We start from the raw sequence: 24,685 nt of genomic DNA on the forward strand, positions 1-24,685 counted from the left end.
CCGGGGATGAGTTAATCACAGAAAAGAGCCCTTCAGCCTCCACGCCAGGCAGGACGCCAGCAGCCCACCCCAGCCCTGTCTGCAAGGCTGGCCGTGCTTCCTGGGGCCCTTTCTGCAAGAACACTGCGGTTCTCCGGCCCAGGCCCTGGCCCTGACCCAGCAAAAGGACTGCATAGTGCCTGCAAAGGGGAAGAAGGCCAATTCCTTATGTTTGCAAACTTGGGGGCTCAGAGAACTGGCTGCCACCTCTAATAAAGCTGACCTTTTAAGAAAAGTTCTTAAAGCAAAAGCTCTTTTCTCTTTTAGTGAATGTGTGTGTGTGTGTGTGCAACTCAGTGATTGGACCTGCCTATAACTACACAAAGTAGCTTGTCAAGGAAGCAGGAGGCTGGAAAGGACCAAGGCACAAGTTGAGCATTTTATTATGAATGGATTGTTTCAAAGTTCCATATTGCATACTCAAATAAGGCAACACTGCACAGCTTCAGTTTTCATCACAAAGGATGAAAAAAAAAAATACTGTTTCTAACTCCCCTGCTGATTCTCAGAGGTGGCTGGACACCCAGTGGAAGGTGACACTTCTCTCATTAGCTCTTCGTGGCCCCCTGGTTTGTTTTTTCAAGTCGTCCAGCACCAAACATGACTGGGTTGGACAGCCAGTTACCTGCCGTGGTCAAGTAGGTTTCCTTATTCCAGGTGGCTGGGAATACGGCTTTGCTGCTGCTGCAAGGGGCCCACACCAACACCCCAAGATCAGTGCACCACGGGGCAGCCGCAGCGCAGGCTGCCTGGGGTTGACCAAAGCGGCCTGCACTGCCGGGCCCGGGGCGCAGCTGCCCTACTCGTTGATCTCTTCCTCGTCGTCCTCGAAGGCCTCCTCGCCGTCGTTGGCCGTGGCGTCCTGGTACTGCTGGTACTCGGACACCAGGTCGTTCATGTTGCTCTCGGCCTCGGTGAACTCCATCTCGTCCATGCCCTCGCCCGTGAACCAGTGCAGGAAGGCTTTGCGCCGGAACATGGCGGAGAACTGCTCGGAGATGCGCTTGAACAGCTCCTGGATGGCCGTGCTGTTGCCGATGAAGGTGGAGGCCATCTTGAGGCCGCGCGGCGGGATGTCGCACACGGCCACCTTGACGTTGTTGGGGATCCACTCCACGAAGTAGCTGCTGTTCTTGTTCTGGATGGCCAGCATCTGCTCGTCCACCTCCTTCATGGACATGCGCCCGCGGAAGACGGTGGCCACGGTCAGGTAGCGGCCGTGGCGCGGGTCGCACGCGGCCATCATGTTCCTGGCGTCGAACATCTGCTGGGTGAGCTCGGGCACGGTGAGGGCCCGGTACTGCTGGCTGCCGCGGCTGGTGAGGGGTGCGAAGCCCGGCATGAAGAAGTGCAGGCGCGGGAAGGGCACCATGTTCACGGCCAGCTTGCGCAGGTCGGCGTTGAGCTGGCCCGGGAAGCGCAGCGACGTGGTCACGCCGCTCATGGTGGCCGACACCAGGTGGTTGAGGTCGCCGTAGGTGGGCGTGGTGAGCTTGAGCGTGCGGAAGCAGATGTCGTACAGGGCCTCGTTGTCGATGCAGTAGGTCTCGTCCGTGTTCTCCACCAGCTGGTGCACGGACAGCGTGGCGTTGTAGGGCTCCACCACGGTGTCCGACACCTTGGGCGAGGGCATGACGCTGAAGGTGTTCATGATGCGGTCGGGGTACTCCTCGCGGATCTTGCTGATGAGCAGGGTGCCCATGCCCGAGCCCGTGCCGCCGCCCAGCGAGTGCGTCAGCTGGAAGCCCTGCAGGCAGTCGCAGTGCTCACACTCCTTGCGCACCACGTCCAGCACCGAGTCCACCAGCTCCGCGCCCTCCGTGTAGTGGCCCTTGGCCCAGTTGTTGCCGGCGCCCGTCTGCCCTACAGGGAGCAAGAGAGAGCCGGTGTGATGCAGGCCTGATGCAGGCAGGGGCTGGTGGCCGCCGCACCTTCCTCGGCTGCTGGGGGAAGGCGTGTTTGCCACAGCCAGAGGAAGCCCCTACAGGCCCAAGGGGCTAGGGAGGGGGGTCGGGCACCCTCCAACGGGGCTGAAGGGCGTGGGAGGGTGGAAATACCTCATCTCATACCTTCTGACCTGGCAGTTTCAGTCTTGTTTTTAAACAGGGTGTATTTTCTTTTTAATTTATATTTTTGAGGCAGAGTGACAGGGCAGGGGGAGGTGGGGGGGGCGGGGGGAGAGCAAGAGAGAGCGAGCCAGAGAGAGCTTCCATTTGCTGGGTCACTCCCCAGATGCTCTAAACAGCCAGGGCTGGGCCAGCCAGGACAGGGGAGGAGGAACTCAGCCCACCCCTCCCAGCTGGGTGACAGGAACTCAAGTACACCTGCTGCTGTGCACAAGCAGGAAGTGACCTGGAAGTGGAGCTGGGCCTCAAAGCCAGCTGAACGGTGCGGCTGAACGGTGGGCACGTCAGTTGTTCAGCTACATGCTGCCCCAACACGGAGGACTCGCGTGCAGCAGAGACTCCAGCTCATGTTTTCTGCATTCTCGCCAGAGGCTAGGTACACCTCACTGTCCAGAGACACTTTGAATGTGAAAGACCGTTTCTTTATAAAATTGTAGACGTATGAGACAAAGCATCTTTTTCCAAGCTGTAAAAATAATATAGGCCCAGGGCCAGCCAGTGCCATGGTGTAGCAGGTAAGGACACTGCCTGCAGTGCCAGCATCCCATATGGGTGCCAGTTCGAGACCCAGCTGCTCCACTTCCCATCCAGCTCTCTGCTATGGCCTGGGAAAGCAGTAGAAGATGGCCCAAGGCCTTGGGCCCCTACACCTGGAAGAAGCTCCTGGCTCCTGGTTTCAGATCAATGAAACTCCAGCCACTGCAGCCATCTGGGTAGTAAACCAGTGGATGGAAGACCTCTCTCCCTGCCTCTACCTCTGCCTCTCTGTAACTCTGCCTTTCAAATAAATAAATAAATCTTTAAAAATAATAATAATATAGGCCTGTGGAGGGGGAGGGAGATGGGACGGGGGAAGTGCCCTCCAAACCACCAGGAAGGAGGGCTGGGAGGAGTTTACTTTGGTTTACCTTAGTTTTTGCTTTCTTGGACACAGCAAATGTCTTATAATGCAATGTCCTTCACACACTGCTTTCTGAATATTTTTTAAACTGCACACCTCTCAAAGTTGACATCTAATTTTTCTTCATAAATGCAGCTAGTGTCAAATAATGTACTTTTAATTTCTGGGAGCACTATAAATAATCCCTTTCAAAACCCAAATGTATCATCCTATTAAATGTATCCAATAGAATCTATATAAATACCAGAAAAATCTAGCGAGTTGAAATTTTTTCTTCTTTTTAAAGATTTTATTTATTTGAGAGTTAGAGTTACAGACAGAGAGAGAGGTAGAGACAGAGAGAGGTCTTCCACCTGCTGGTTCACTCCCCAGATGTCTGCAAAGGCCGGAGCTGGGCCAATCCAAGCCAGGAGCCAGGAGCCTCCTCCAGGTCTTCCACGTGAGTGCAGGGGCCCAAGCACTTGGGCTGTCTTCTTCTGCTTTCCCAGGCCATAGCAAAGAGCTGGATCGGAAGAGGAGCAGCTGGGACTAGAACCAGTGCCCATATGGGGTTCTGGTGCTGCAGGAGGAGGTTTAGCCCACTGTGCCACAGCACTGGCCCCTGAAGTTGTTTTCAAACCCCTATGATTACATACAAGAATTTTAAGAATGGTATCTATGCACTGGTGCTGTGATGCAGTGGGTTAAAGCCCACACAGGTGCCGGTACAAGTCCCAGCTGCTCCGCTTCCGATCCAGCTCCCTGCTAATGCACCTAGGAAAGCAGTGGAAGATGGCCCAAGTGCTTGAGCCCCTGCACCCACGTGGGAAACCCAAGAAGCTCCTGGCTCCTGGCTTCAGATCAGCTCAGCTGCAGCTGAGCTGGGCCATTTGGGGAGTGAACCAGAGGATGTCAGATCTTTCTCTCTCCCTCTCTCTGTAACTGTACTTTTCAAATAAATAAAATCTTTTTTTAAAAAAGATTGGTATCTGTATATATATTAATTAGTTCATCTCTCCAAAGGTGTATAGTAATTATTGCCGGGATGGGACAAGGTTTGGCATCAGTTCCAGTTCTCTCTTTTTTTTTTTTTTTTACATAAAAACTGAGAAATCTTACTCACATACACATGTAAATGGAATGAATTATGTTCTAACAATGCCATTCAATTATTTGACCTTATTCTGAGTTATACGCCAAAATTCAAATAGCAACCTACTATCAAAAACTATTTTAACCATCTATTGGCCAACAACTCAAATTCACAGAAAGCAGAATTGAAAAGAAGCTGACTTGCAGAATAATGCATCGCATTATTTACATCCATCATTCTTGTCTTGTTTCTGGACGCACACCAAGAAGACTTTGCCAAGACTTAGTACACACAATCTCACTTTTTCACTTGAAGGCAGTCTGTTTATTCCATCATACTTGGAGACACAGAGAGAAAGAAGAACAGAGTAAAGGCTCCCACCTGCTGGTTCACGCCTCAAATGCCTACAGCTGGGAGCTGGGAGCTCAATCCAGGTATCCCTCACGGGTGGCAAGAACCCAATCACTTGAGCCATCACCACCGCCTTCCAGGGTCTGCATCAGTGGGAAGCCAGAGCTGAGTATCAAACCCAGACATCTGATAGGAATGCACGCATCTCAACAGCTATGCCAAGTGCCCACCACAGTTTCATTTTTAATATATTCTCGATAAATATTTAGGTTGCAGATTTAGCTTATTCAAGTGATTAAAACCTGCATTGCCTTGTACAGACCTGTCCATGCCTACTGCAAAGATAGCAACCTGACCTCTGTCTGCGCAAGTCTGGCGGCAGCAGTTCACACACACCATCCAGAGGCCTGCCTCTCTGATCTGGGGGGAGGGGTCCATCCCTGATGCTGTTGCCACCCACGGGGCTATTGAGCTAAGGCACCCCAAAACCACCATGGCCACCAGGTGCCACATCAGGTCAGATGAGCCACCGTTCATTTCTGGATCCCAACCAGCAGACCTGAGCCTCCTGGGCCATTCCTCGCTCACCCCGAGGTCCACTGACCACACCCAGGTTCTGCAGTGCACAGCAGGTACAGCCTTGCACAGGGGCCCCGCCCCACTCTTGGGGGAATGAAGCACTTATCCAGTGGAGGTCAGTAAAGCAAGAAAACAACCAAATTCTTGACTCTTCAATAGGTTTACAAAGTACTGAACTACTAGTAACTTGGGTCGCACGCAAAGGGATGCCCAGCTTAAATATCTAAAGTTCTACGGATCAGTTAGGAATCCACAGTCACCAGTGGGAAAATGGGCAAAGGATACAGTGCCCAGGAAAGTCAAATAACTCAACTTTCTCAGGAGGGAAATGCAAATGAAAACAAGGAGATCCTATTTGTCTCCTCGAAACTGATGCAGATCAAAAAGCTCGCTACCTCTGTGCCAGTGGGAAAAACTCCTTCACATCCCACAGCGCCTGGGGGATCTGAGAGGTCTTGGTATCTGGAGGACGCTTCGCAGTTCCTATCAGAATTAGTCCCCTTGGAGCCAGCAATTACACACGCATGCGCACGACGACATAAATGCAGAGAAATAGTTTGAAAACGAGAAACATCCCAGATAATAACAGGACTGGGTAAATCCATGATGGTGTCGAATCACAGGAATGCTGTCAGCCACCAATGATGGGAGACCCCACCCTAATAAATAGGGTTCACTGTAGGCTGTTACTGTACGTGTGTGAAATTCATGCAGCTACTTCTGCACACATACTTCAGAAAGCTCATGGAGAAATGGAATTAAAAACTTATTTTGGTGCAAAAAAATCTGAACTCCATGCATAGTTTTTCCATTGTATTTATTTCAAAGACCCCTCGTATGCATGGATCTCAAACTGTTTTGCCTCAAACGCCATTTAACCTAACAGTTAAGATGCCCACATCCCACATCAAAGTGCACTGGTTCGGTTCCTGGCTCCAGGTCCTGATTCCAGCTTCCTGCTACTGCAGACCCTGGGAGGCAGCAGCGATGGCTCAAGCGACTGGTTCCACGTGGGAGACCTGGATTGCATTCCAGCTCCTAGCTGGTGCAGTCATTTAAGAAGTGAACCAGTAAACGGGAGTTGCCCCTCTTTCTTTCTCTGTTGCTGTTCTCTGCTTCCAAAATAGATAAATAAAAAAAATTTTTTAAGATTTATTTATTTTGAAAGAGTTACAGAGAGAGGGTTCACAGAGAGACTGGTTCACTCCCCAGATGGCTGCAATGGCCAGCGTTGTGCCAGACCAAAAGCCAGGAACTTCATCCAGGTCTCCCACATGGGTAGCAGGGGCCCAAACACCTGGGCCATCTTCCTTGACTTTTCCCAGGCCATTAGCAGGGAGCTGGATGGGAAGTGGAGCAGCCGGAACAAACCGGTACCCAGGTGGGATGCCAGCATCACCAGTGGCAACTTTACCTGCTAGGCCACGACATCAGCCACAAACTTAAAGCTTTTCTCTACCAAAATTGTCTTCTAATTCCATTTCTCCACACATGTTGAAATCCCTGTGTGTGGGCAGGATACACCTGGAAGGGTGCACAAGAACCTGGTGGTGTTTGCCTTGGGGAAGGTCCTGGATAAGGACTGGGGACCAACTCTTAACACCCTTTTGTTCTTTTTGGATCCCGTACCCTGGCAGTACTTGACCTCACTATCTAGCAAAATGAAAACATGCTGACTTGTGTTACAACATTTAAAATACAGTCTTTGAGCAATGGGATCACAAGGGGGTTCGTTTCAGCATTACGTGATGCTTCTAAAATGTTAAGTAGTCAAACATACTAATCAAAGGGAAGCTGAGAAAGGGGAAGTCAGAGATATGAAAGCATACTTTTAAGGACATTTAAATGTCATCAGTAAGTAGGGAATTACTAGTTAATGACAAAGTGGAAAGTACTGTGACTGTCAGGGAGAGTAGCCTAGATGTATTGCTGAACTGCTCAGAAGGCTGCAAAATACCTTGTGGAGCACGATCTCATTTCCTAAAAACAAAATCACCTCTGTGTGTGTGCGTAGAAAAGTCAGCAGGTCACAGCCCAGCCTCTCACGGCACCTGGCTGCCCCCCTGGGGAACAAAGCCCAGGGGCCATCTGTGGATAGGCTGGGAGGCTTCCATTTTTATACTCTATTCTTGTGTGTTATTTGAGAAAGTGTTGCATGAGCAATTATTTTACCTTTGTAATGCAAACAGGAAACATGTTTAAATATTAAAGCACCCGAAATTGACTATAGCAGGCCACACAGGACTCTTGCAGCTCCACTCGGGGAGGATGATGTGCAATGGTCATTGTCCTTCCTAGGTCCACCCCTGCCCCACCCAACCCAGCAGGCAGCAGCCTGGCCAGACCTCAACACTGGCACTGGGTTTCACCAACCTGGGGCTAGCCTCATGCTTAGAGCTAGCCTTGTGCCTGGAGCTCGGGGTAGAACTACCACACCTTCACATAGGAAAGGTTGTGAGTGCAGCTGTCAGCAGAGGTTGGAACTGACTCACTAAGACGGCAGAAACTGACAACTGAAAACAGTAGGTCACTTTGGGCAGACATAAAACCCCACTAGATCAAACCCACCTTGGATGCTAAATGTCCTAACACTGAACCTGACTTTCCCTACCTCCAACTCCCACCAGCTACTTGTCTTCCTGAAGCTCTGTAGCCCAGTTAGCTGTTACTTTTCTCACTCAGGTTTTCTCTGCTCTGAGTAAAAGGAGGAAGCTTGGCGACTTCTGAAAATATTTTGCTACTGTCTCATAGCAACAGACATTCCCAGTTAAATATTTGGGGGTCATAAGTTGAACATCTTCTGCAGTGATGTGTGTGGCATTAATCATGACTCCAGATTATGACACATCGGCTGCAGATCGCCAGGCGCTGGCAGTCATCTACCACAGCCCCCCAGGGTTTGTCTGGTAGCGCCCCAACCCACACCGGCTGATGGATGAAGTCTTAAGGCTGCACATCCTGGTGCTCCCTCTTCCAGCCCCGACTGTGGAAGAAACTATTACAAACACAGAGAAGAGGCTTAAAGCAAAGCTCATCTTCCTGGTGCTCAATCCCCACCCGACCCCCAACACACACACACACACACACATGCAAAACTGCAACAGTGTAACAGGCATGACAGCTACGCCACCAGCAACTCTTTAAAAAAAAAGTTTTACGAAGTACAAGGATACTTCCAAAAGTGTATGGAAAAAAATGGAGTGAAAAGGTAAGTTTATTTTGGTGCAAAAAAAAAAAAAAAAAGTTAAAATCCATGCATAGTTTTTGCATGATGTATTTTCCATGAGGTTTTTGAAGACCTTGCGTATATCTATGTTGTCCAAAACTCACACAGGTAACTAATTTTTTTTTTTTTTCACAGAGTTATAGACAGCGGGGAGAGGAGGGGAGAGAGACAGAGATAAAGGTCTTCCTTCCATTGGTTCACCCCCTAAATGGCCGCTACAGCTGGAGCTACACCAATCTGAAGCCAGGAGCCAGGTGCTTCTCCTGGTCTCCCATGCGGGTGCAGGGCCCAAGCACTTTGGCCATCCTCCACTGCACTCCCGGGCCACAGCAGAGAGCTGGACTGGAAGAGGGGCAACCGGGACAGAATTCGGCACCCTGACCGGGACTTGAACCCAGTGTGCCGGCACCGCAGGTGGAGGATTAGCCTATTGAGCCTCAGCGCCAGCCAAAATCATACAATTCTAACCTGCTATTTTAAACCTTTTCAAACTGCAAATGGCATCACACTGCTTTATTTCAATTCGCCAATGCTAACTGAAATGATGAGCTATGTAAAGTACTATGGGGCAGAACATCTCCAAGAAGACAATCCTGCCTCCTTTATTCACTGAAGAATGATTTTAGAACAAGGGTTGAATGGAACAACATAGTACATTTACACATTCTGGATACCGTCTCAGCCTCCGTAATAAGCATGTGTTATTTTAACAGACAACACAGCATATTTGTGAGTGTATTCAGTTAAACAATTCATAATTTAAAAGTTTCAGTTTGGAGCCAGCGTCCTGGTATAGTGGGTTAAGCCTCTGCCTGTAATGCCGGCACCCCATATGGGTGCTGGTTTGAGTCCTGGCTGCTCCACTTCCTAACCAGCTCCCCGTTAATGCTCCTGGGAAAGCAGTAGAAAATCACTCGTACCCACATGAAAGACCTGGAAGAAGCTCCAGGCTCCTGGCTTTGGCCTGGCCCAGTCTTGGCCACTGCAGCCATTTGGGGAACGAACCAGCAGATGGAAGACCTCTCTCTGTGTCTCTCCCTCCTCTCTTAGCTCTGCCTTTGAAATACACACACACACACAAAAACTTTTTTAAAAAAAGTCAATTTGTTTTTTACCATCAAAAGTATTTCAAGAGGCCAGTGTTGTGGCACACAGGGTTACTAGCCATCTTTTGCAATGCCAGCACCCAACATGGGAGCTCTGGTTCAGCTCACAGCCCTCCCCTTCTGATCCAGCTTCCTGCCAATACATCTGGGAAAGCAGCAGAGGATGGCCCAAGTGCTGGCACCCCTGCCATCTACACGGGAGACCCAGACGAGGTTCCTGGCTCCTGGCTTAGGCCTGGCCCAGCCCTGGCTGTTGTGGCCACTGGGAAAGTGAACCAGCAGATGGAAAAATCTCTGTTACTCGTGCCTTTCAAATAAATACATACATCTTTTTTTAAAAAAGATATTCCAAGTCAGCACAGCCTGTTAAAAATTTTAAATATTCTTAAGTCAAGGATAGACATTTATGTCTGACAACAAAGCAAATATTAAAAAAAAAAATCTGGAGGCAGTCTAAGTGGCAAATGTCATTTCTAACATTTTTGAAGGCTTTGGGGACAATTGGAAAATGAAATGGTCACCACATGGATCTGCCTTAATTTGTTCTGAGTCTTCTGGATCCTGTTTATCAACAGCTAGGTAAATAAGAACAGACTTTTCTTAAACTCTCCCCGTTTTCAGTTCAGATAAAATAAGCCCAAGAAAACACTTGAAGCAGCAGCCGCTCTGAGCACCGAGCTTCTCACACCTGCGATGGCTTGTGATGATCGGATTTCAAAGCCCAGGTCAGGCCCAGGCCTGCAGCCAGGCTGGCGGAGCAGCCAGGCCAGGGGCAGGGTGGATATCTCGCCTGGACAAGTGCTGAATAAGTGCACCACCTCTTCCAGGGAGGCCCCCTCTCAGACATCTGACGTTTTCCAGTGACGGATATAAGGCGTGAAGGTTTACAGTCATGAAGAATGTAAGGAGTACCTTCAATACCTACCACTCACCTTCAGAAATAAAACCTACCAATGTTACACGTAGCCAGCGTGACAAGGTTAGGTGTGGGCATCTTCAACCATGTGCAAGTGAATCCTTTTCCCCTGTCTCCTCTCCAAAAGCAGGGCCGTATACCTGTGCTTCCCCCCCCCCCCCCCCGCCCCCAGCACACACCCTCCCCTCACTCCCGAAGCTGCATTTTAGTGTCAAGTCTCAGGCCTCTCCAGGTGCAGGCCTGTGTGTTACGTGTGTGCAGGTCACTGTTTATACACACACAATTTCTACAACTGGATTATTACCATGGCCAAACTAGAATTGCTTTCCCTTTCCTATAAAGCAGTTCTTAAAACAGAGTCTGGGGCCGGCGTTGTGGCACAGTGGGTAAAGCTGCCACCTGCATAGCCAGCATCCTAAATGGGTACTGGTTTGTGTCCCGGCTGCTTCACTTCTGAGCCAGCTCCCTGCTAATGGGCTAGGGAAAGCAGCCCATGATTCTCAAGCAGAGAATGGTTCAAGTCCTTGGGCCCCTGAGCCCACGTGGGAGACCTGGATGAAGCTCCTGGCCCACCATTGTGGCCATCTGGGGAGTGAACCAGCAGAGGGAAGATCTCTCTCTCTCTCTCTCTTTTTCTATATATATATATATATATATATATATATATCTCCAACTTTGCCTTTCAAATAAAATAAATCTTTAAAAAAAATCCCTCACAGAACAAGCACTTGGTTGCAAGTTCTTTAAAAGTTCTAATTTCAAGCAGAAACATAGCAAAAACTGTGCTCTCCAACACTGCTGGTGGCATTAATGCCTTTGGGAAAATTGGCAAAATATATACAGGGTTTAAATGGGTTCATGCATTGCTCTACTAGTTTTACTATTGAGAATCTATTCTGGAACCACAGCCAGAAACACAGCCAAATTTACACGGATGAAGATGTTCATGACAGAAGCAACAAAAGTTGCTCCCTGATAAACTACCCCTGATTATGGACCACTATAAAGTAAGAATTACTTAGACATTAGGCAGCTATTAAAAACCACAGCCTTGAGAAGCTACTGTTAATGTACAATAAGATTTATCACATGATGTTCACCGGGAAGAAAAGACACGAAATGATAACAGATATTACAACTAATGCAAATCAGCAAAAAGAAACCAAGGTAAAATGACCTCAGTGGGGGCTGATTATAGCAGAGGAGGAGCATGTGGGGTAACTTTTTTTCTCTAGAATGGAACTATTTATCAATGGAATTCCATCAACGCTTCCAGAAAGTAAAAAGTCAAAATCAAATACGAATAACTCAGATTGAGAAGGGATCTCCCTTCTTACAGTGTACGCCACTCCCCGAGGACAACCATGCCCATTTGCTGTGCTTCCTTTTTTGGACTGAGTAGCCAGAAACCCAGAGCTAAAATTAATTCTCAGCCCTAACTGAATTAACGCTCCCAGCAGACTTGTTTTAAACCACATTTTAGGACTTTTACTGTTACGTTCAGTTACTTCTTAGGAGGAGAAAAGGTGGGTATTTGACATAAACCTTTTTTTATATCTAAAAAAATCCACCCCTCTTTCTCACTATCCACTCTGCCTGTCAAAAATAAAAAAATAGGCCGGCGCCGTGGCTCAACAGGCTAATCCTCCGCCTTGCGGCGCCGGCACACTGGGTTCTAGTCCCGGTTGGGGCACCGGATTCTGTCCCGGTTGCCCCTCTTCCAGGCCAGCTCTCTGCTGTGGCCAGGGAGTGCAGTGGAGGATGGTCCAAGTGCTTGGGCCCTGCACCCGCATGGGAGACCAGGATAGGCACCTGGCTCCTGCCATCGGATCAGCGCGGTGCACCGGCCGCAGCGCGCCAACTGCGGCGGCCATTGGAGGGTGAACCAATGGCAAAGGAAGACCTTTCTCTCTGTCTCTCTCTCTCACTGTCCACTCTGCCTGTCAAAAAATAAAAAAAAAAAAATTAAATTAAATTTAAAAAAAAATAAAATAAATCCACACATGTAAATGTGAAACCCATCGCAGGCAGGACAACCACAGAGCTGACACAGTGCTGGGCCTCCTGGGAGGGCGGCACTCACTGCACAGCCTTTGTACACTGGGCACCACGGGCATACAACGCCTTCCCAAGTAGATGGAGGCAGGCTTCTGGCCCAGGGCGTGCCCACCTCCCACATCCGAGCGCCTGGATTCAATTCCCGGCTCTGCTCCTGACTCCAGCTTCGTGCCAAAGCTGACCCTGGGAGGCGGCAGGTGCTGGCTCAGGTATTTATGTCCCTGCCACGTCCACGGGAGACCTGGATAGGTTCTCCGCTTCTGGCTCCAGTCTGGCCCCAGCTCTCTGCTGGGGCATTTGGGCAATGAACCAGGGGATGAGAGATCTCTCTCTCACATAAATTTTAAAAATAAACTACCTAAAAATAAGAGATCTTGGGTGTTTTTTAAAGGTGGTTGGGACCCTACAGTTCACACACTGCACAGCTCAGACCCCAGGTCTCAGGACCGAAGGCAGCGCCTCGCCCGGTTCAGTGCCTTCCGCCTGCACCAGGGCCGTAACCCCGGAAGCTGTCCCAGAGGGCAGCCGGAAGTCACTGCGCGCGGATCCGTACAAGGCGGGGTCCTCCCTGGTCCCTCCTCAGAGCGCAGCAGCACCGAGACCCCAGGTCTTTATCACGAGGACAGCGAGCAGCCCCTCGCCATGGACTAAGACCACACCCCGCGAGCGGAATGACGACCCGGGAGGCGGGCCTGGTGGCCGAGTTCCTCCGGAAGCCAGGCCGCTGTCTCCCTGTGCAAGTGTTCCCGGAGGACAGATTTCCTATTGGATCAAACGCTTGATCCACTAACTCTGCAGAGTGATTCGCTCAACACCTTCGCCAGCACTAGCTCTCGGCAGTTCTTAAATACTGGCCAAGCTGGTGGGAGAAAAGGATCTTCTTGCTTTACTTGCTGCCCACCCACCCCTAATTACTAAAAACTTCTACCCCTAGGTATTCATAGTTTTTATCATGGTTGTGAACAGGATATTTTCCTCCAATATATTCATAGCAAAGTAGACTCTCAATCAAATAAGGTGATTTGCATCTCCTTTCCTTCTCTGGGTCTTTGTGCACTGGCTAAGTCTTCAGAAGATGGAAAAATAGTAGAGGCAGTGGACATCTTTTTCTCATACCTAATTTTGTTGGGAAGATTTCTCATGTTTCAGCAGAGAGTTGATTTCACTGTAAGTAGATAACCCTTAAATCGTAGGAGTACGCAGTCCTTAAAGAATGGGAGTTTCTTTACACTTCTAGCTTATATATGTTTTTTGTCTTCTACAAATCAGGAACACATACTGAATTTTACCAAATGTTTTTTGAAAATCTATTAAAATACTGTCTCCAGTAAGCCATCAGCAGACACCTTAATGTTGAGCTATCCTTGCATTCCTGGGATGTTGCAAATATTTATCAAGCACTTACAGTGCATTAAACATCCTAAATGTTCATTTAATTCTTACATCTCATTAAAAAGTACAGTCTCATTTATAGATCAATAAATTAAATCACAAAGTCCATTACACAGTGAGTGGAAAGATCAAAGAGCCAGCATTATGGTACAGTGGGTTAAGCCACTGCTGGCTACTGTGCTTCTGATCCAGCTTCCTGTTGCCTTAGAAAGTAGCAGATGATGGACCAAGTACTCTGGGCCTCTGCCACCCACATGAGAGACCAAGATGGCTTCCAGGCTCCTGGTTTCAGCCTAGACCTGCTCCAGTCATTGGAGCCATTTGAAGAGTAGACCAGTGAACAGAAAATGTGTCTGTCTGTCTCTCTCAATCTGCCTTTCAAATAAAGACTCAAACCCAGAAGTACAGCAGCACAGTCCGATATTTAACCATCTGACTCTTGCTTGGTTACAATATATTTAGAACCCCCCTGCCCCCCCGCCCCACACACACACAGCTGCAGGGTGGGCATTTGGTCTAGTGGTGAAGATGTCACTTAAGATGCCTACATCCCACATCAGAGTGACTAGGTTTGAGTCCTGGCCTCCCTCCTGATTCCAGCTTCCTGCTAATGCAGACCCTGGGAGGCATCAGTGACAGCTCAAGTAGTTGGGTTCCTGCCACCCATGTGGGAGACCTGGATTGAGTTCCTGGCCACAGCCCAACCCCAGCCATTGTAGGCAATGGGGGACTGAATCAGTGGACAGGAACTCTTTTTCAAACAAATAAACCAAACACAGCTTCTTTTGATATTCTAAATTTTGGAGGGGTTTTGCATTTGTATTTTTTAAGTGAGTTTGATTTATAGCTTCATGTGTATATTCTAACAGAAGATACTTTTGGCCTTATGGGAAAAGTGTCCATTATTTTCTGTCTAGGATGGCTTAAATAGGATTCTCTTTTACACTCAGTTAAACTATCTTTCCTTAGTGTCTTTTGAGGAAGGGGCTGGGATGTAGATTTTTTTTGGGGGATGTAGATTTTTGATGTACTCAATTTCCATATCATAGAGCTTTAAGCCAGCAATCAGCCCTAAAATTCTCACAGTCCCCTGGATGACACACTGCCTTTCAGATGTATGGGAAGTATGTTCCCTGATGGACTGAGGTATTTCTATTGATTAGTAATAGTTTTTTTTCTTCTAGGCACATTTCATAATAAAATGGTCATTTTGGAGCAATATTGCAAATTGGCATGTGTCTCTAAAATATCCAGACTTTCAGATCTGCCACTCATCCTATAGGCTCTGCCTGGTAACACAAGTGGTAGCACTTTGTTTAAATTTGTATCATTTTCTTTAGGCACTTGCTGAGAGAGAGGTTCCATCATCATTTTTTAGGTGGAAGAGGGGAGGAAAAAACTATTTACTCAATTCTGCTAAAACAAAACTCATATGATGTCAGCCTCTAGAAAAAAAAAAAACCATACAACTGTCCATAGATGATGGAAAAAGCAATAAACACATATTAAAGTTAAAAAAAAAATGACCAACACAGGAACCAAAACCAGACGATGAAATAACTTTATAATGAGAAGTAGAAAGAAATTAGTATCTTGATTTTTGTATTTTGGTCAAGAACTATCAGTATCATAATTTCATTTGAGAGACGCATTATTTCCCTAAGGAAAAAGTCCCAGCAGTTGAAATGCCCATATCCCACATCAGAGTGTTCAGGTTCAAATCCTGGCTTTGGATTCTGATTGCAGCCCCCTGCTAATGTACACTCTGTGAGGCAGTGGTGATGGCTCCAGAAATTGAGTCCCTGCCTGCTGTGTGGGAGAGACCTGGATTGAGCTCCCAGCTCCTGCCTTTGGCCTGGTCCAGCCCTGGCCAGTATCTGGGGGGTAAACAGTGGATGGGGGCTCTCTCTGTCTGTCTCTTTATCTCTCTGCTCTTGAATAAACAAATGGTTTGAAAAAAACTTAAAAGTGCAGACTTAGAAGCCAGACCTTGTGGGGGTGGGGGAGGAGCTGCTCATTTCTACTCTAAACTTTTCTGTGTCAGGTAATGCTTCAATCTCGGCACAAAAACCGGCTTGATTTTTTAAAATAAAGAAAGAAGGAAGCAGGAAGGAGGGAACCTACCAAAGATGAAGTTATCAGGCCGGAAGAGCTGCCCAAAAGGCCCAGAGCGCACACTGTCCATGGTGCCCGGCTCCAAGTCCACCAGGGCAGCCCTGGGCACATATTTCTGAGCTGGAAGAGAAAAAAAAAAAGAAAAAAAGCGATGCAAGTTATTTTCTGGTTTTAGGGTAATCGACTCTCCCTAGCAAGTCCACCCGGAAGGGAGGAACCAGCGCCTCCGCAGAGGAAACCATGAGCTTCCCCAACTCCCAGCTTCCCGCTGGTGTGAGGAAGCAGCCAGCGTGGATGGGCAGAGCAGGCTGCAGGGAGAGGCAGGATGAGAAATCAGCCTCCTGACTTCCTGCCTCCTGTATTTTCCAGTTCACCCTGACCCCTCTTTCCTGTTGGTAAGCTTTCTTTTTTTTAACCCCATGGAAATAAACTGTGTGGCAGCAAACTGTCACACGCTTTCTGGCACCTCCCCAGGCACACACAGACTGGAAGGCCTCAGCTTCAATCAGCATCTCCCGGCAGGCTCCAGCCCACTGGTGCTGGGGCCCCCTTACTCTCACTTTCATACCCATAGGGCAGGACACTATGCCCAGTGTGGCAAGGGTTAATAGGATTCAAGTTGAAGAAAGGGCACAACCTCCTGGGCCTACCAGGGTTAACAGGAAGTGCAACAGGCACTGGAATTTTCCTCGGTGCTGGCTAGAAATTCCATCTTGCATGCCCTTGGTGATCCAGACCTTTTGTTAGAGCTGCTCAAGTGAACAGAGCAGTGACTCACGGAAAGTGCTCTTCCAGCTCATGTGTGGACAAACACCAAGTGACTCGGACACTTCTGGTGACTCAAGAGTGATTATCTCTGGGGACATTTATGTATGTGTGAGGGCAGCACCTGTTACTCTCAGTGTTCCCTCACTGTCTGGGGAAGGTACCCCTTTTATAACAAAAGTTGCTGTAGAAATAATGCATACATCACTATATGTATTCGAGGGTACTTACAAATTTTTGTGTAAAATGGAACTAAGGGGCGAGCGCTTAGCCTAGCAGTTAAGACACTCAAGTCCCACATTGTAGAACCTGGGTTGGATTCCCAACTCCAGCTCCTGACTCCGGCTTGTTGCCAATGCAGACCCTGGGAGGCTTGGTGATGGCTACAGTGATTCTGCTACCTGGATGTAGGTGCCTTTAAGAAGTTCCTGGCTCCCAGCTTCAGCTCTGGACCAGCCCCACCCCAGCCATAGTGGTCATTTGGACAACAAAAGACCAGGGAGTTAAAAGGAAGTTTATTTGGGTACAATAAAAATTTGAAATCCATGCACAGCAGGTGTCTTCACAACAACTATACAGGGATTTCCGTGTTTTACTGCCCCCAAACAAACTTACCTTTAATTTCATTTTTCACCAACTTTCTAAAGCACCTCCGGATGGGTGCCCAGGACAGGAGCCGGCAAACCACAGCTCGGAATTTTTTACTAAACTCCATTAGCGACTCAGACCTGGGGCAGTTTCAGCCGCCAGAGAAAAAGTCGGAGACAGCGTTTTTCAAAAAGTTTAGCCCAGAACCCATTACGAGGTGTGTTTTAAGTTCACTGACTCCGTTCTGCGACTCCCTGCCCTTGAGGGAAGCCTGTTTGGGCGCCCAAAGCCGAGTTCCCAATACGAACGGGGCGTCTCCCTACGGCGCTCCGACCCTCGCGAGGGGCCCGACCCCGCGGCTGCAATTAACTGTCGGCCGCTTTCCCGCCCGCCCCAGGGGGAGCGAGGGTGTGGCCGGGCATCCCGCGGGATCTGCACCGAGGCGGCCCCGAGCCCACGCCGGGATCCGGGCCAGCAGGGGCCGGGCATGGCCGGGGTCCGGGAGGGGCATGGTCGCCGGTCGCAACGGGGGTCGTCCGGGGTCCAGAGCGATGGGCTGGGGTGCGGCGGCGGGGAGGGCCGCGCTACTCACAGGATGACTCATTGTAGTAGACGTTGATCCTCTCCAGCTGCAGCGCCGAGTCTCCCACGTAGCCTCCGGCCGGGTCGATGCCATGCTCGTCGCTAATCACTTCCCAAAACTAGGGGAGGACGAGGCGAAGGGACAGGCCGTCAGGACCCGGAGCCCACGGGGCCCTCTCCGCGCCCACCCCCAGGGCCGCCGGGGCGGGGCGGGGGCGCGGGGCCGAATTCCAGGCGCGCCTGAGCCGCCGGCAGCCGCTCCCAGCTGGGGCGGGACGGAGCACGGACAGGGGTCCCGGCCGCGCCACCGCTCCGGCGCTCGCTCCCTGGGCGTCGAGGACCCGGGGGCCGTCGAGAGGGCGCGCGCCCCGGCGGGGCGGCCCCGGGAGACTCCGGCCCGCTACTCGCCCGCCCTCCGGCTCAGCCCTTCGCCCCTCTGCGCCCACCTTGGTGCCAATCTGGTTCCCACACTGGCCCGCCTGGATGTGCACGATCTCCCTCATGGCGGGCGCGGCTCTGCGCTCTGGGAGCTGGCTCTGGGGACGGCGGCGGCAACTGCGGCCCGCGGCCCTCCCCGGGCCTCGACCCTGCGCCCGCCCCGCATCGCCGCCTCCCCCACCCGGCCTGCGACCAATGGCTGCGGGCCGCGCCCTCCCGGGCCGCCCCCGCCCGCCGCCCGCCCCTCCCTGCGCCCGGCGCCCGCCGCCGCCCGCGCCCCCGCAACCTCCCTTTGCGGGCGTCGCAACTCCGTGGACGGACAGGGGACAGCTGAGCGGGCCCTGGCCGGGGGAGCGGGTCTCGGGGCAGGGGTGGGACGGGACCGTGGAGACTTTGGCTGGGCGGGCGGGGGCGGGGATGGGGACTGGAAGTACAAACGGCTTCCCCACGCACTTTTGCTGCCCCTCGTTGCTCCCCGGCTGGGGATCGGGGCTGTGGTGCCAGTTAGCTGCCATGGACCGCCGGCGCCCGAGGTGGCCTGTCTGGGACGCGGACATAGGAGATCTTGGGGTGCCATCTGCGCCCGACTGAGTCCTTATGCTTCGCGGTCCTGCGCTCCCAACTCCGGGGATGCCCGGATCGTTTCCTCCTGGCGACTCGGCCAGCGGTGACTGCACGCCCGCACCGGAGGTGAACGCGCCCTGCACTGGCGTCTACGAAGCCTCCCTGGCGGGAGTCGGCGCTGAGAGCTCCCGGGGCTGGGCCGAGTCCGCCACCTCCTAGGCTCTTCTTGGCTTTGGCCTTCGGAGGGGGAGAGAGGGAGGGGTGCGCGTGCGGATGTTCTTTGTTTGGGCAAGTTCAGCGCTTGGGAAGGAAACTTGAGCTGCACCAAGCTTGGCTTTCTGCTCCCTAGCCAGACAGGGGCCGCCCAAAGATGCGGGGATTCCTTGCAGAATAAGCCAGGCCCTCCCCAGGACAGGCGGCGCCGGAAGACTCTGTTGGGAACCTCCATTGGCAAGGCTCACTCACTCACCCACTCCTGGGACGAACCCCTAAGTGTCCACCAGGTAAAACTCAGATTACTTCTGGACTGGTCGTGTGTCCTTAGGGAGCGAGAACCCCTCAACCAGGCGTTGGCTGTGGCCCCTGGGTGGTGAGTCAGGGTGACTGGCGTGTTGATCCTGCTGCAGTTTCCATCGAGTTCTGTGTTGACTCCTGCCCTGGGCCTCAGTTTACTTTTCTGTCAAAGGAAAGGATTGTCCTGAGGGAGCACCAAGAGCCTCGGGGCTCTGGTTTTCTGGTAATGGTGAGGGGCCATCTGGATGCGCATCCACACTAAGGCCTTGGTCGAGAATTCGGGGAACACTTCAGACTGGAGAATCTGGGAACATCGCCCCCTGCACCCCGTCCGTCTCCAAGGACAAGGGGAAATGCCACATAATGAGAAAGCAGCCCTGCTCTGTAATTTGCACCAGCGGTTTCTTTTCCGATATATGAAAACTTTTGGGAAAAAAAATCCTAGTGTGCCGGGGTAGGAAGGGGTGGACTTAAAACATTTATTTTTCTTCTGGAGTTTTTCAGATGTTCTCAAGATTGGGGTCATTTTAGCCAGAATACCCCTGCCCCTGGGCTGCCACTCCACCTCCTCATGGCCCCTAGTCCTTCCTTACAGTGTCACTGCTGGGGAAGCAGGTGGGGACGCCACTGTTTTGCCCATGCCTCTTCCCCCGTCAGACTCAGCCTGTGATTAGCCAGCCTCCGACCTCTGAGAGCTCAGCCGCCTTATTTAGGCTGTGATCATCGACTCTGAGTAAATGCTACCTTTCCCTGGCTGCTCCGCGCAGTGCCGGCAGTGGAGGTCTGAGTGGTCCCAGAGGAGCTCTTCCTTCAGCTTGGGTCTCTCACTCCCTAAGAATTAAGCCGTGTATCCGGCAGTTTATAGGAAGTTGTCCGCTGTAGAAGCTTCTGTGGTTTGCTGAAATAGCCGCCTTTTCAGTACTGATCCTCTGCCTGGAATTCGAGTCCCAGGTATTGGGTCAAGCCAGGAAGCAGGTGTCACGTGGCTTCAGGAACTCCATCATGCCTTGCATTCATCGCGAGATAAGTTGACTTCCTGGAGTTTTTGTAGGTCGTTCCCTGTTAGCTAAGACGTCCGTCTCCCACCCACACTAAGATGGAGAGGTGGGACAGTCACTAGGGCTCGGCACTGCGTGCTTTTGTGCAGAATCATCACAGCCTCCCAAGACTGGGACCCTGCCACCTTGCTGCAAGTTGGGAGTAAAAGGCTTTTGGCCAGGGTCTGAGGCCTGCCGCCAAGATTACGGAGGCCAGAGCAGGGATACACAGCGGGGGCTGTGCTGCCGCTGCTGCACTGGTTACAAGTCAACAGGACAAAGGTCAGAGATCACCTTCTGTCCTCTCACTGGAAAATACCGAGCTCTCTATCTGAGAGCCAGGTTCCAACTCAGAAGTCTGAGGCCTGGTGACCGCGTCAGGGAGTGGCAGTGGGGATGCCATGGTCTCTGGTCCCAACTTGTCAATCACTCTTCCCCGCCCCCTCCCCCCACCTCCAGCTCCATCCCACACTGAGGACAGTCCCCCTCCCCTGCATGCCTGTGGGCAATTGGTCCTCAATCCAAGCACGTCTGCTCCCCCACCTCCCACAAACCCCAGGCCATCCCAAGGCCCTTGTGGGAGGAAGGGGCCCTGGAAGTAGGTTCAGGACGCTTGGGCAGGGCATCCTGAGATCTATCTGGCTGTGTAGTGCAGTCCAGAAGCAGCCTTGGTGCTGTGAGTGGTCACATTCCAGAGGCCCTGGAGGGAGGGTGCAAGCTCAAGGTCAGGGCCATGGCCTTGGAGTCACAAAACCAGCCCCTCCTGGGTACTGCTCCCCTCCCAGTCTCTTTATGCCTTTGGCTGCACTTTGAATCTCTGAATGTCCCCTTCAAGCCCAGTCACCTTCTGCAGAAAGGGTTCCCAGCTCCCTGCCCAGGTTTGAACACTGGCTTCTACACCCTCCCAGAACAGCTGGAACGGGTGACAGTGTTCCTGTGTCTCGGGTGACAGTGTTCCTGTGTCTCCCTCCCACTCTGCGGACAGCAGCCCCTGTGTTTTCATGTGATTTGACTCTTGGTGCATAGAGGATGGGGTTTCTTCAGAGAGCACTGGGCATTCCACCTGCCCACTGTGCAGGGAGAGGCAGGTGCTGGGACAGGAAGTGGACACAGACAGGTGCCAAGGGACAGGTCGGGATCTGTCCTCCCTCTGGGCCCTGCGGGTATTGCTGCCTGGACTCCGAGGACAGTAACAAACCTGCGACTCCCTGTCGCCTGGCTGGGGCAAGCAGGCTCTGGGCCACAGCAGCGAGCCAGCATCAGAGCTGGGGTCAGCTCTCTGTTAAGCTTGAGTTAAGCTCTTTTGCCCTCTGGTGCCGTCAATAAAGCATTGTCAAAACTTATTCCCTGGAAGCTCCACTGAAAAGAGGAGCCAAGGTCCTACTAATCCAGCGGGGGCACCTAGGGCCAGTGTCAATGGTGCACTGATTTCAATGTGGCCCATTGTACTGAGGCCGCTCTGCCCCAGGGGTTGGGGTTGCAGATGAGAGAATCAAAGTTTACAGCAGCAGCCTGTAGAGCTGTGAAATGCTGGGCCGTGTTCAGTGCCATCAGAGGGGTAGATTTTCTTGGATTCTTATTCTTTTGGGAAAATGACATTTATTTATTTATTTTTGACAGGCAGATGGACAGTGAGAGAGAGAGACAGAGAGAAAGGTCTTCCTTTTTGCCATTGGTTCACCCCCAAATGGCCGCTGCGGCCGGCGCGCTGCGGCCGGCGCACCGCGCTGATCCGAAGGCAGGAGCCAGGTGCTTCTCCTGGTCTCCCATGCAGGGCCCAAGGACCTGGGCCATCCTCCACTGCACTCCCGGGCCACAGCAGAGAGCTGGACTGGAAGAGGGGCAACCGGGACAGAATCTGGCTCCCCGACCGGGACTAGAACCCGGTGTGCCGGCGCCGCAGGCAGAGGATTAGCCTATTGAGTTGCGGCGCCAGCCGGGAAAATAACATTTCATATATCTTATTAGAAAAGATATCTGGGGGCCGGTGCTATGGCGTAGTAGGTAAAGCTGCTACCTGCCAGCATCCCATATAGATGCCGGTTCTAGTCCCGGCAGCTCCACTTCCGATCCAGCTCTCTGCTATGGCTTGGGAAAGCAGTAGAGGATGGCCCAAGTCCTTTGGCCCTTGCACCTGCATGGGAGACCTGGAAGAAGCTACTGGCTCCTGGCTTCAGTTTGGCATGGCTCTGACCATTGTGGCCATTTGGGGAGTGAACCAGCAGATAGAAGACCTCTCTCTCTCTCTCTCTCTGCCTCTTTGTAACTTCTACCTTTCAAATAAAATAAATAAATTAAAATATATATATATATATATATATATATATATATATATATTTGACCGATCAGAATGCCACACATGCAGGCCAAGTGGATATCATTTTATGGAGAATGACTATTATGAAAAATCTAGGCGGGGCTAGCACTGTGGCCCAGTAGATTAATCCTCCGCTTGTGGTGCCAGCATCCCATGTGGGCGCTGGTTCAAGTCCCAGCTGCTCCACTTCTGATCCAGCTCTCTGCTATGACCTGGGGAAGCAGTAGAAGATAGCCCAAGTGCTTGGACCCCTGCACCCATGGAGACCAGAAGAAGCTCCTGGCTCCTGGCTTCGGATCGGCACAGCTCCGGCCATTGTGGCCATCTGGGGAGTGAACCAGCGGACGGAAGACCTTTCTTTCTGTCTTTCCCTCTCATTGTCTGTAACTCTACCTCTCAAATAAATAAATAAAACCTTTTTTAAAAAAGAAAAATCTAGGCATGGATTTCACAATGTTTTTGCACCCACACTTATCTTCTAATTTCATTTTGCATGAACTTTGAAAGGCAGCCTTGTATTGCAGAGCGCCCTGGAGAGTGTGGGGGAGGGTGATGGGGCCAGCGCGGTGTGACTTGCTCCGGGAAGCAGGTCTCAGAGCTGCTGCCTGGGTCAGTAGGCAGGCCTGCCAGCCTCTGTGCCTCTCAGAGGGGCTCTGACAGCAGCTATGGCTGAGAGAGGCCACCTGGTGTATGACTACACTTAAAGCTGTGTCCCACATCAGAGTGCCTAGGTTCAGTGGGTGTTCAGAGAGTGAATCAGCAAGTGAGAAGTCTCTCTGCCTGGCTTATCAATTAGTCACTTAAAAAGCTTTTTTTTTTTTTTTAAAGATTTGTTTTATTTATTTGAAAGACAGTTACAGAGAGAGGTAGAGGCAGAGAGAGAGGTCTTCCATGTGCTGGTTCACTCCCCAGATGGCCGCAACTGCACCGATCCAAAGCCAGGAGCCACTTCAGGCCAGGGCTTTAACCTATTGTGCCACAGCACCAGTCCCTAAAAAGTTTTGTAATACTTACAATATGCTCTATTTTCTCACCTTGAAACAATGCATACCTTTATGACACCAGGGAAGGCCACCTTTGGATCTCGAATTTCCTGAGGTTGCTCAGGGCTCTGCTGGGATACAGAGACTTGGAGAGCCGGCCCCTCCCTAGGCGGGGAGCTGCTTATCTTTGCACCACCTGGTCTTGAATGAGCTGGACATCTGGCTCTGCAGATCCCAGCAGGGCCCCAGGGCGGGCCTGCAAGGCCCTGGCCAATCTCTTTAGCCTCGCCACCCACCCCTTGGCTGCTGGCTTGGGGTCCCCTATACTGCATCTGAGGGCGACCAAGCTCCCAAGCACCATGGCCTCCTTCATCGTGCCAGGGAGTCCTGGCAGTGGACAGCCCTGCGGCCGTGTCAGAGCTGCCACTTAATTTTTCAGTTCCTGGTACTAGGAGCAAAGTTTCCGAGAATTTCCGAGAGTGACGGCGACTGTGAGGCCCATTTGCTTCTCCTGTGATGGGCTGGGGCTGGGACAGCCCCACGGCACCTACCCTCTGATGCGTGCTCCACGGGGCAACACTCCACAACCATCACGTTCTGCAGGGGGGCTGGCTCTCCCACTCGCCCCTGCAGTGGGGATGGGAGTAAGCACCCAGGGAGTCTGGCTGCCGATCCTCCTCTAAGAACCACCCATCCTGGCACAGAGGTTAGGACCCTGCTTGGGGCTGAGCAGCGGAAGATGGATCCCACCACGCACGTGGGAGACACGGATGGAGTTCCAGGCTCCTGGCCTTCCCTGGCTCAGCCTGGGGTGTTGTGGCTGATGTAGGCAGGCAGATAGGATAAAATTGATTAGATTTGTGAGGTGGGAGACCCCCGCCTTTACCACACCCCTGTGTGATCTCACCCCTTACCTAACCCACCTCTGTACCCACCTACCAATCAGGCTACGTGACCACTCCTCTTTGGAAGTGGATAAAAGGCCTGAAACACAATGGGCCCAGCCCTTTTTTGTCT

The 24,685-nt window shown here is 51.4% G+C and overlaps 1 protein-coding gene across 1 annotated transcript; it reads right to left on the minus strand.

The window, feature by feature from the left end:
* Nucleotides 1–375: 375 nt before the first annotated feature.
* On the minus strand, nucleotides 376–18,398 carry TUBB6 (tubulin beta 6 class V). Its single transcript, XM_062201339.1, has 4 exons — nucleotides 18,263–18,398; nucleotides 17,827–17,935; nucleotides 15,891–16,001; nucleotides 376–1,902 (listed from the first exon to the last, which is right to left on the minus strand). The coding sequence occupies exons 1-4, from the start codon at nucleotides 18,317–18,319 to the stop codon at nucleotides 839–841; spliced, it is 1,341 nt and encodes a 446-aa protein (XP_062057323.1). The 5' UTR covers nucleotides 18,320–18,398; the 3' UTR covers nucleotides 376–838.
* Nucleotides 18,399–24,685: the final 6,287 nt, after the last annotated feature.

This window comes from Lepus europaeus, chromosome 9 (assembly GCF_033115175.1).
Source record: "Lepus europaeus isolate LE1 chromosome 9, mLepTim1.pri, whole genome shotgun sequence".
Lineage (NCBI taxonomy): Eukaryota > Metazoa > Chordata > Mammalia > Lagomorpha > Leporidae > Lepus > Lepus europaeus.

Excerpts from the sequence above, each read along its gene's own strand:
- TUBB6 (XM_062201339.1), bottom strand. The coding sequence starts at position 18,319 with ATGAGGGAGATCGTGCACATCCAGGCGGGCCAGTGTGGGAACCAGATT. Across the intron at positions 16,002-17,826 it reads CTACTACAATGAGTCATCCT|CTCAGAAATATGTGCCCAGG; the intron begins GTGAGTAGCGCG and ends TTTCTCTTCCAG. Across the intron at positions 1,903-15,890 it reads GCCTGATAACTTCATCTTTG|GGCAGACGGGCGCCGGCAAC; the intron begins GTAGGTTCCCTC and ends TGCTCCCTGTAG.